The 12,120-nt window shown below is 43.4% G+C and overlaps 4 protein-coding genes across 4 annotated transcripts; 2 read left to right on the top strand and 2 right to left on the bottom strand.

The window, feature by feature from the left end:
• Positions 1-667: 667 nt before the first annotated feature.
• Positions 668-2,586, top strand: BGW36DRAFT_389806 (uncharacterized protein). Its single transcript, XM_046217398.1, has one exon. It carries the CDS (start codon positions 702-704, stop codon positions 2,313-2,315), a length of 1,614 nt encoding a protein of 537 aa, XP_046066111.1. The 5' UTR covers positions 668-701; the 3' UTR covers positions 2,316-2,586.
• Positions 2,587-3,080: 494 nt separating this feature from the next.
• On the bottom strand, positions 3,081-4,139 carry BGW36DRAFT_440507 (uncharacterized protein; the record flags this gene model as incomplete). The annotated part of the gene is made up of 1 exon (XM_046221528.1): positions 3,081-4,139. One exon carries the CDS (start codon positions 4,137-4,139, stop codon positions 3,081-3,083), a length of 1,059 nt encoding a protein of 352 aa, XP_046066110.1.
• Positions 4,140-6,325: 2,186 nt separating this feature from the next.
• BGW36DRAFT_389803 (67 kDa myosin-cross-reactive antigen family protein) lies at positions 6,326-8,253 on the bottom strand. Its single transcript, XM_046217397.1, has 2 exons — positions 7,470-8,253; positions 6,326-7,415 (listed from the first exon to the last, which is right to left on the bottom strand). The coding sequence occupies exons 1-2, from the start codon at positions 8,030-8,032 to the stop codon at positions 6,353-6,355; spliced, it is 1,626 nt and encodes a 541-aa protein (XP_046066109.1). The 5' UTR covers positions 8,033-8,253; the 3' UTR covers positions 6,326-6,352.
• Positions 8,254-10,309: 2,056 nt separating this feature from the next.
• BGW36DRAFT_411753 (FAD binding oxidoreductase) lies at positions 10,310-12,061 on the top strand (the record flags this gene model as incomplete). The annotated part of the gene is made up of 3 exons (XM_046219182.1): positions 10,310-10,356; positions 10,456-10,639; positions 10,691-12,061. 3 exons carry the CDS (start codon positions 10,310-10,312, stop codon positions 11,870-11,872), a joined length of 1,413 nt encoding a protein of 470 aa, XP_046066108.1. The 3' UTR covers positions 11,873-12,061.
• Positions 12,062-12,120: the final 59 nt, after the last annotated feature.

Below are 12,120 nucleotides of genomic sequence, written 5' to 3'. Positions count from 1 at the left end.
CTCTCTTGATACTGTCCTTAGCTCACTTAGTGAAGACAAGGGTGTATTCAGCTTAGATTACTGAGAGGAAGCTTTCTGCGACTAAGACGCGTCAGCTGCTGTCAAAAGCCATTGAATGAGAATGAATATTCCAAATGCCTGTATGAATACGAATAGATAGTACGATATTGGAATATTTGTATGTAGCTATCGCTTTTGAATGTCGAGACATTTCCCAAAAATTAATAATATTAGTAGGGAATTCGGTGGTGCGGAGGACTGCGCCGCTCGGTGTCTGATGTTGCGTGAATTGACTGGTTTCGACTGAAATAGGAGGAAAATGTCCAGGATACTCTTGAATTGGCAGTTACGGCAATCTGCCCAGATCATTTGAGTATACACACAACTTGTATGAGAGAATTCAAATATAATCTCATTGTTCTTGTTGCTTGTTCAAACGGCAACAGATCTCCAGGCGATCAACCTGCTCTATATGTGATCGTGAGTTTTAGGACTGCTTCAAGAAATCCTGGGATACCTCGAAATTTCTCGGCGATAACATTTCCCGGAGCTGTATTGGTGCCCGATCCATCTAGCAGGGGCTTTATGCACTAAGCTAACCGATATATATATAGTCTCGTCAGATCCCTCTGCCATCTTCTTTGTTTTCTTTGTTTTTGAACTTTCTTCGTAGAGTTTATCCCAAACTCTGGTATGTAGACATGAGTCGACCATCACCCAAACGGTTTGCGTGTGATCGATGCCGTGATCAGAAACTCCGATGTCCACGAGACGAGAAAAGTAGTGACGCGTGTGCTCGATGCCTGCGGGCGGGAGCTGTCTGTGTGACCGGCTGCACCAGGCTAATAGGACGTCCTCCCCGTGCCACCACCAACACCACAACGCCCTCCGCCGTGACATCGACTGCCACGGTTACGACAGCTTCAACTTCAACCTCAGCCTCAAATTCATCCCTAAGTCCCACCTTGAAATACCCGGCGCTTCTCCACCACCGCTCCATGTCGGCTTCCTCTGCCACGAGCAGACAGCACCTCGAGTCTGTCTCTACACGCCGGAGAAGAGATCCTCGATCCACGCGAACGAGCGCACGGCCGGTTCTTCTCAACGACCATCATGGTGACAGGAACGCCCTCCCATCAGTGTCTCCGATAATCCAGAAACCCTTTCAACAGAGTAGCGGTTCGGACGATATCTTTCGGCTGCCGCTGATAGAAGAAGGTCCAAATCAGCCTATCTGGCTGAAATCTCCTTCTTCCAATCTGCCAGATTCGGGGCTGGTGCAGGGAGACTTTCCCCAGCCCACCACCCTCGATGGCGTTCCACCTCTACTCACATCAGGGGCACACGCACAATCAGCAGCCGTACCGCGATTGACCAGTACTCTACCGGCTGCAGAGGATACCTTGGATAGATTTCATGACCTGTACACAGCTGATCAATTCTTGTCCCAGGATCTCGATCAATATCCCGACTTCGCCGGCAGCCAATTACCTGAGCTTCCTGATGGCTGCGACGCAGTGCTATGGCTGGCAAACCTGAACGGGAGTATTTCTCGCCAGTTGGCGCAGGTATCCACTCGTCCATGTATAGACCCTTGCAATATGGCACCAGGCCAGACGGCTATTTTCAGTGACCTGTATGAGCCCTCCCCCGGTGCCGCCGAAACTAACCCGCTGGGGGAATTGCTCTATTGTACGTTCAACTTCTTAAACATCTTACGTGCAATGGACGCCACACCGTCCCCTTCCTCGTCTTCTTCATCCGCATCCCTCAAGTCGCCAAGCTTGGAACCGCTGGAGTTGATGAATGGTCTCACCAATGGGAGACCGTCATCACCGATGGGCGGCTTTCAGCCACATTGGACCTCGTCCCGAACTGTACCTTCGAATACTCCCACGATTCTGATGATTATTACCACCTATTTGCAGCTCGTCCGGCTCTACGATGCGGCAGTTGCACGCATCTATGCCTCTCTCTTGGAGATGCCGGAGAGAGAGGTAGCTTCTTTCCAGGCGCTGCCGGGACTGCGGCTGGGAGGTTTCCCATTGTTGCATGGCAATCTGCATATCAAGATCATCCTGCAGGTTCTGGAGCATCAGTTAATCCTGATCGAGCGAGTGATGGGCCTTCCGGCCGAGTACCGCCTTTCCACCCAACAGGAAACGGCTGAGGGCATTTTCCGGAACTCCGAGTTATTAGTGCTACTTCGAGCCGTTATGGGCCAAAAAGCAAGCTCCTGCGATAGCACGGGCTTGCATTACGTCGTTTCCTTTAAGGACAACCTGCAAAAGGTGCAACAGTTGCTTCAGGGCTAAGGCGAGGTCCGAAAAAATTGTTGTAGGCAGGTGTAAAATTTTTTCCAGAGCGAAATAATTGAACATAAGTTCAATATTCGGAACTGACTTCAGTAAATATACATTTAGATACTTCGTCCGAGAACCGCATTAGCAGATTGTCAACAACCATCACAGCGGTTTGGAAGTGATATGCCGTTGTGCGTCTGATGTCCTTCAGTGGACTTTCCTAACACACAGCGTAAACCCTAACTACAAGGACACACAATACATATTGATAAATCCATTCACGAGATTTTTTTATTTTATTTTAATTTTTAATTATGAAAGACAAGAAAATCAGAGCTGTGTCATTTTCTTGTTTTCCACGAGCTATCATGTATACTCTGTTCGAAATTTACTAATATATGGTGGTTTTGACACGTGAATGAAAGCGTGGTCCCGAAACTCGCGTAAACGTTTATTTACAGAACTTGCGCTCACCATGAAAATGAAGAAATATCTGTGATACCAGATGGTCTACATTTTCCTATAAGCAAATTCCAAAGGGAGAGGGAAAATTAAAGACTTGAGTATAAGATTAAGGTAGAGGACAGCTTCCCAACATGCTTAAAGTTGGTTCTCTTGATATACGGTATGCCATCCGTGTCAGAAAAATATGCAACCAAAACAATCCTCACCAGTAAGGGTCGTGGAAGAAGAAGAAAATAATTGAAGGTCGGTTGATAGTTAGAATAGCAAGAGGTCAACCTTTATATCATTAAGAACATTTTAACCCCTCTTTAGCTATTTAGACACCCAGATCGCGCGACACGATGGGCATCTTGCTACTTCTTTGGTCATCATCCCCAAAGTCATAACTCCGATACTAGTATTGCCAAATTGATACCCATCCTCAGTTATCACCAATTGTCTTGAGCTATGATCGATCCATTTCGAGATACATGCCTGATGATAATTACTTCCACATTCGTTTTGGCACCAGGCCAAGCTCCCATTTTCAACCGTTCGACCACGCCGCCTTTTCAGCAGTGTCTCGAAGCATATGGAGCACTCATCTCCAGGTTTGATAGGCAAGCGTGAGCCGATCGTCCTCTTTTCCTCTTTCTTTTCCTCGGGTGTTTTCTTTGGGTGCAGTTCTTTCTTCTGCTTTTTATTGCTGATAGGTTTCCGAGTAAGAGCCGTCGTTGTAGCCCGTTTGCTATTCGCAGTGAGGCAGTTAGTCACTGAGGCTTCTTTTTGGGTCTGTCTAGTCCTAGAAGACACTTGATGATCCGCCGAGGAATTCCGCGCAGTTTGATGTCGACGAGAACTCAAAATGGTCGTTTTCACTGAAGACGCCCCTGTCAAAGTGACTCTTTCCTGGCGAGAATATCGCGCTTCAATTCGTGCTGACATTCGTTGCAGAATTGGAACCGGATTCGAAAGTCTTTCTCGTAAGTGTACGCTAGAACTGAGAGTCCCCTGACTCATGGATAACGCCGGCGATCTCGATGATTTTTCGAGCCGTAATTCAATTTCTCTTCTCCATTTCTTCACAATTTTTGGTCCTTGCTTTTCATTGTGCCTGAAACAAAGCATGAAACTCGCTAATTCCTCGAGCACCTCGTCGCGAATAACATCAGACGAGGAATGAGACGACTGGGAAGTAGAACTCCTGCGCGCTCTTTCATGTTGCCACTTCGTTTTACGCAATAGGTAGGAAATTCTTGCTTCGTGCGCTCTCCATCTAGTGCTAATGGGAACTGAACATTGAGCATTGGTGAGAGTTGTTCCAAAGCACAATACAGGAGCTTCGCCTGGGTTCATTTCGAGGACATTCTCGAGTTTCATGTCGATTGCCATCTTGAATCAAGAAATATATTCTGCTTTCCAAGAACTTATTAAATTAGGAGAAATGTAAGATTGACTTTAGAGAGATATATTTTAGAAAAAGTATTTAGAAAGCAGTGGATTAGAATTGCCTTCGAACATTCCAAAAAAGGAAATGTCTGCCGTCATGTTGATCCTTTGATACAGCACATGTTACAGATTATTCCCATGGAACTCCCCCCATACAGTATGGATAATGCCGTCATTCCAGTCAAGCACTAGTCGCCTTTCTTCTTCTCTTCTCTAACAATTACAGGTACATATGGTGTTACGAGTGTAGCAATTTGTAAGTATCATTTCAATTCTGAAGGGTCATCATATTCTATAGGTAGCGAACTGATGGACTCGGTTCTTCTTCAGATATTCACAAGCTTCTTTTAAAAATTTTAAAACAACAAACGCAGACAGACCTATTTCAATAGTGTTTGCATTTTTTCTTCTTTCGATAACAATTTACTGAGTGACGGAGAGACTTTCCCACTTGAAAAACACCTTCGAATCCTGCAAACATGAATTAATGGCCGGCTAGTGCGAGGTATATTTTTGACTTGTGACTTTGCACTCCAGATGTCTCTGTTTTGAACAGGTAGATGCGTTTGGAGATTCAGGCGAAGCGTATGTATTATTTCTTTCTATAAGCATTTTCCTATCTGCATTTTATGATTGTTTAACTTATCTGGATATTATCTGAAGAAGCGGGCTTTCCCCTTTCTTCTTTCTCTTGCCAACAAGTATTGCTGGTATCGAGCAATAAAGAAGTATTGGTATTCCAGATTGCCACTGTTATTCGTACATGGTAATGTATGTTGGGCATCAAACCTTTGTTAAGCTAGCAAAGCCTAAATACTTATTTGGATGTGCCGCATTCTGTTTACTGCACAGGTCATGAATCTGACTGCTTGGGAGCGTCTGAGTTGTAGCAAAACATGTCTGGCTGAAATTGAAACAACTGGGTATGAGATCTCTAGGAGGCATGTTTTTTGCTTGAATGTTTAATGGCATGACAGGATTCTGAGCTACATTAACAACCGTCAATTTCGGTCTCGATTCGTGTATCCTATACAATGGATGTAAAATGGGTGCCAAAATAGAAAACCTCGCGACATAAAGGACAAGTCGCATGTGCTTGTGCGAACCATGTCTCCAGACATGGAGCATGGAGAACATGATGGCAGGGAATTGGATAGACGATATCGTCCCCATCAACAGGCTCGAGACAAATTAAGCTGGAGCAACCCTGTAAACACTGATGCTACAACGATATAATGAGATGTCTCACCAAATCACAAGATTCGTCATAATATCATTCCGGACACTTGTATTATAAGGAGCGGATTCGGACCATATTCGCATTTTCAGGGTGGGTATTTCTTCCTGTAAAAGCCTCACACGGTCTATCAATGACAGGCCAGCAAATGAGATTGCCAATCTTTCTTCGGTCATCTGGCATCTGGTAGCACGGCCTGTAATTCTACAGGCAGTTAGTCAGCTGTTATAACAACTTAGTTTAGAGATTAATACTAACACATACATCAAAATTAAGCAAGCGACAAACCATATCGCTAGAAAGACAATTGCGACCGTTTCTGATTGCATCACAGTTTTCTTATAATCTAGATTATATTGCGATTTCATAAATATCTTGGCCTTGAGGGAAAGATCGACCGCTATCAAATTTCCGACAATTAGTCATATTTAAAAGCTTTACAAAGTTATCATGGTGTGACTTTTTAGCATTATATGTTTATTATCATTTTAGGTCATATGATTCTTGATTCTTGCTTTTTACCCGTCCCTTGGATCGCCGTTTTAGACAGCACACCATCTCTATATCAATCCATAGAACCATAACCAAAATTATACGTTAGGATGTGATTTTCAGTCTCAGCAATCAGTCTTAGGTTATATAATCAAGTCAACTAGTTCAAGCTATTTCGCTGTCTAAGGTTCAAATATCCTATTAGTGAGTATTGCCATAATTAGCACCTCTGCTAGTAATAGCATACTGAAAAGCACTTGTAGAGAACTCATTAGTGGACTTTCAACCACAAATTCAATAGCATAAACAGGGCTATGTATATGCCCAAGTAGATACATGGACTACCCACCATAATGCCGTACGGTGTCAAGTGAGATCGCATTTTAACTGATACAACTAACCTAGATTCACACTGGGAATACATATTTTACAGCATCAAATCAAAAACTTCCAAAAGTAGACTTTTCCTAATTTTTGGCAACGCGTCTGGCAGTCCCATTAGTTCATTGACAGCCAGCTTCGCGCCACGAACGCTGTACTCCACCGTCAGAGTAGTATCTTCCGGAATCTCCGCAAATTGACCGACACAGGCAATGTTAGTAGTACCTTCAGGGATAACAGCAGGACGATCCTGTCGGCTATGTGCTAGGAAGGGAGCAGTCCCTAACGGCATCGCGCACGGGATAGTCTTTGATGTAGCTAGCATCGAAGAAACTGGGAAGTCGAGATGTGAGAGGGTTTCTAACAGAATTTCCTCCCCGGAACATGCAAGCATAGGTTTTTTCATATAGTTTCCTTCCACTGTCGGGTTTAGCGCGTATCCATAGATTACATTGATGTCAGCCGGCTGATTGCTGAAAAGCGGCTGATGCGGGATGCTAATAGTAATTAACCAGTTGCTCTGTGTGAGTGTGAGCAGTGCCCCGGTTCCTGGGCTATCCTGTGTCAGCTTTTCGTAGAGTTGCAAGAACTCCATGCCCAAGAAAGTGGTTGTGAAAATCACAACCATTGATTGCTTTGTATGAGAGAGGAATAGAGCTGGATTTCCAAATTTTGCGGACTTGGAAGAGAGCTTTTCCCATAATTCCCACTCCCTACTTGCGTGCCTATTTGTGCCATATCGTCTTGGTGGTGGAGATATGTTAGATCCAAAAGTAGCACCTAATGCTGTAGAACCTAGGGTAGTAATAACAACATCTCTAGGGCTCACAGGCACCAGGTGCTGCGCTCCATTGCTCATCAGTTCAATTTCAGATACTGTATTCAGGTCGCTTTCAGAAGAGAATCGGAGATCCGTTACTTTGGCGTTGAGACGGAAGTCCACTTCCTTGGATTCCAAATAATGGATGATAGGAATTGTGACGGACTCATACAAGTTAAATCGCGTTCGGTTCATGACCTTCAGATTGTTCAATGATTGTATCTCCTCTAGATATTTGCGGAGGTGTCGTTGAAACTCAACCACACTATGATATGGCTGTAGAGCAAAGCTATAATTTGTGTTTTAGAGAGGAGCTGATATCAAACGTTCATCCAATACCTACGTTGTTGACCATAGCATCCAGAATACTGTTTCGAAGAAGGGTGGGTCAAAAAAGCTGTCAATGGTCTTCGATTCCAGCTCTTCCTCACTTTGCAGAAGCAATTTAATCAATTCCAGTCGATGCTTTAGCCCAACATTGATACCCTCCGTGCGAACCGCTTCTGGTCCGAAGTCCCCTCGTTTCACAGCTCGTGTTAGAGCAGTCTGCTTCGGAGCCGGGCGTTCGGTACGCTCAAATGCGTATACCGTATCGAGCAGAGATTTTCCCTGCTGCGTGATACTAGGAACAGCGCCAAGGAGGTTCTCGATGCACCCACCATGGAAATATGGGTGGCATTCGAATGGAAGAAAGTAACCTTCCTGAGCATTCCCGAAAGATTCCATGCCTCCGCCCAAGTGTGCATGTTCATCTAGGATGTGGATATTCGATCCTGGAACGCCAGCATCCCTGATCAAATGCACTGCCGCCGTGATGGAGGCAATGCCGCTACCGATCAGCCAGGCCTGCACATCACTCGGGTGATCATTTCTAATTGACGGTATATTATTCTGATTCTCACCCATGTTGGAGCTGCATGACGGTTGTCATTATTATAAATTTCTAGTAGGTAATCTAAGTGAGTGTCATAAACGGATTTATCCATGTCGATGCGACGGCTTATATCGTGATTATCTGGTTAAGCAAGTTTTAGCGTCAGCGGGTGAAATGTCACACAACTTCGGTTGTCCTCTCTGATAATGACCATATCATGCGATTGAATCTCGGCCAGAGCCCTGAATACAAGTCAAAGTTGGTTTGGGCGGATGTTGACTTGGTACGTAACCTTCCTTTCTCTGGAACAGCCTAGTATGAATACGGTTAAGCGACCCCTTCCACCTATCCCGTTACAGCTCTTCCCAAGGGAATGGTTGGCCGACCCTTGGGTAAAGAACTTCACATCCAACGGCCATAAGAAATGAAGCAGGGATCTCATGATCGATCAATTGTGACGAAAGATACTTTGTGCGAACTTTGGAAATTAATTTATTTCGCCGGTATTCGCAACTTGTATGTATCGCCTGATACTTACCAGGATAACAGTCATGCATCAAGCTTGGCTCATTTCACAGCCCCACTATTCCAGTATATAATTGTGACAATACTAGACTCCTAACAACACGTTTTGGAGGGATGAAAGAACACTTCCTGCGCCAATCGAATTTTTCTCCATGCCACAACGACGGAGAATACGTCTAAGTTTCTTCGTTGATGAGCGGAGTGTAGGCTATGTCAATTCTACTCACATTGCTACAGGAATGAATTTCTCACCCTTCCTTTCGCCGATATACTGCAGCAGTCCCAATAAGCACGTGTTGGAGTATCTAAGAGTATTATCACTCTTTTCACGACCAATCTTTAGATCAGTGGTTTCCTGAGGATAACTTCCTGGTATCCATTGTGTCATTCGGTCTTGTGTCTTAATAGTCTGCTGAAATACACTGTGAATTGGGAAAGATCTTGAATTGTGTCATATTAACAAAGCGATTTTGCATTATACGGAGTTTCGTTAATTATCAAATTTTACGTCTGCGAGTTCATCGTACTACGCGTACATTACGTGGCCAACCATGTTTTTAAGTTCGGGAACAAAATCCAAGTCCGTAATCAAGGATACATTCATCCATTGATTTTTCGACAATAAGCAACCGTTCGACATTTTTTTAATTTTAATACTTTTCACCAAATACTCTTAAATCAACATAGTTGAGTTAATTAGTGACCTCTTTGTTAATAGAACTCTGTATCACGTTGTGTTAATATCCACTCATCTCCAGAAAGGTCTATATGGAGAGCTTTAAAAATTCAAATGATAGGGACCTATACCGCATTGCCAGCTGCAAAGGCCACAGCATCTCGCTGCCTTTTTGACGTAACATCCACTTTCACATTCAGGTCTTTATGATATAAGATTTCCTAATATAGAATTGAAATAATTAATAAATCTCTATGTATTTGTATTATACTATTTTAAATGTAAATAGCAGAATGCTTATTCGAATTTGATCATCTATTTAATATCAATATTTCTATATTAACAGGCATCATGGCTATCGAACTTGCGGGTTACTATCTCTTTCAAGACTTTTTTTTTCCTTGAATAAGGTCAAACTTATATGGAACGCATCGGTCATTCCCTATACTTGGCGACATGCTTCCATATACGGTTACTTAGTCTCGGGGTATACATTTATGTTGAAATTTTTTAAATTTAGGCTTCGAACAGCATTCGACTCAAAAATTCGTAATCCTCCATGTAGCCTCCCGTGGCCTCTCAGGCGTCTTCGGCACATTAATTTACACAGCCATATCCTCCTAGGAAGTAGTGATACGACTGTCCACGCTCCATCCAGACTCTAAATCGTAACACATTTAATACAGAACGATAAGCATAATTGATGTACAGGAATGTAATTCTATATTAACCTCTTAGCCAGATTTAGCCTAGTGTTTATTATTTTAGTCTCATTTAAACCCTAAATGAAAAATAGGGTATAGTGTTGTATATAGGAAAGATATAAATACACATGTAAATATTAGGATATATCAAATCCCTATGATAAATTTGATCTAAATTTCAGTTTTTATTAGTTGACGTTATTATAAATTGATTGTCTAATAATAATATCAAAATCGTCAATTCTGTGAATTTTACATATACGAAAACGGCATACATCAGGTGGTGAACGAACCAGACGTACACCAATTAGCTAATAAATGCATGGCCCGCCGGAAAATATTCGACCATCCTGTGCCACTGGAATGACACAATTATCTACTGATAGGTGAAGCAATGAAAGAGAATGGGTCGTGAATGTCTGGCCGAAACTTACCCGCTTTCATTTCCATGGTACGTGCGTGTCCGTCATTTGTCTCATGAGATACGGAACAACAATTGGGTGGAGGGCTATAATAATACCTAAATACTTCCTACTTTCGCTCCTCACAGCAAATTATGTCCAAATGGCTGCCGACCAACCTTGAAAATCCCTAACATGCCACACCTAAGCTATTCTGGCGCCGTCCAGCTTAAGAGAGAACTACGTGAAACAAATGCACAGGTGATAACTCCTGATGATGAAAACTATGCAGAGAGCATCACTCGTTTCAGCGAGTCATCCGAGAGGGAGGCTGTGAGTACTTCTGTTTTGCAGCCATTCTATCCTTTGCTCATATTATGCTAGGGCGCGATTGTCCGCGTCACTTCCACTAGTGAGGTGTCGAAAGTTATCAATTTCGCTACGAAACGCTATATCCCGGTCGTAGTTCAGGGAGGAGGTTTTAGTACAAGTGGATCTTCTTCAACCTACGGCGGGATCGTGATCAGCCTGTCTAAAATGTCTAAAGTTGTTGTTGATCCAGCCTCTCGCACACTAGCTGCTCAAGCAGGGGCAACATGGGCAGACGTTGATAATGTCGCTGCTAGCTCTGGATTAGCTGTTGTTGGGTGCACTGTTAACCATACAAGTGTCGGTGGGACAGCATTAGGAGGTGGATATGGCTGGCTTACAGGAAGACACGGCCTGATAATAGATAACCTTTTGAGCATAAAAATGGTATTAGCTGATGGTAGGATCGTTAATGCCTCCACCACAGAAAACACCGACCTCTTTTGGGCCGCTCGCGGTGCTGGGCAAAGCTTTGGCGCTGCCACAGAACTTGTGTTCAAAGCCCATCGACAACCAAATCTGGTTTTTGGAGGCTACTTATATTACACCACTGACAAACTACCTAAAATTGTGGAATTTGCGAATCGTTTTGAGCAGTTATCAACAGGAAATGAGGGTCTATTCTTCGGGTTCAACGCTCCAATAAACATGGAGGCCACCATGATTTTCGTGAGACCGTTTTATAACGGCCCTCGTCTAGAAGCAGAAAAGTTTTTCCAGCCAATACTATCGTTGGGACCGATTGTTAACGAAACCAGCATGATGCCTTACCCACAAATCAACACAGTGATGAACAGAGCGGCCGAGTTTGGAGGACGCAAGAGATTTAGCGGAACAAATATTACTCTTCCACTTCAGGTTGAATTCATGGAAGAGCTGTATAGGGACTTCGATAAAATTATAAAAACCTATCGCCGCGTTAATGAGACCGTCGTTGTATTTGAGTTGATTCCCTATACCGAAATCATCAAAGTACCGAGTGATGCCACCGCGTTCGCGAATCGCGGCAAGTACTATAACGTTGGCTCCATCTTTTGCTGGTATACCCCTGAACTAGATAAGAAGATGGGATCCTTGCAGAACGACATGATGCATAAAATCGGAGAACGTGCGGGTGCTTCGCTGGGTGAAAAATTAGGTGATGGAGTTGGCCTATATGCAAACTATGCTGGTATTTCTCCCACTTCAGTCGACTAAACTACTACTAAACAAGGCACTAGGGCATGAAGCTAATCCCAGAAAATTGTTTGGTGATAATCTTCCAAGGCTGCAGGATCTTAAAAGGAAGTACGATCCGGATAATGTGTTTCGCAAGTGGCATGACATGTTTCGTTAGCGATAAGATGATTCTGCCATATTATGTTATTTATATTTGGGAGTATTTATGAATGGTTTGTAGACATCTACTTGTAGAAAAGCTAGAGGTTATATTTAATATATTAATG

Source organism: Talaromyces proteolyticus (assembly GCF_021365285.1).
Source record: "Talaromyces proteolyticus strain PMI_201 chromosome Unknown BGW36scaffold_14, whole genome shotgun sequence".
In the NCBI taxonomy this organism is placed as follows: Eukaryota; Fungi; Ascomycota; class Eurotiomycetes; order Eurotiales; family Trichocomaceae; genus Talaromyces; species Talaromyces proteolyticus.
This window is presented reverse-complemented; position numbering and strand designations above follow the sequence as displayed.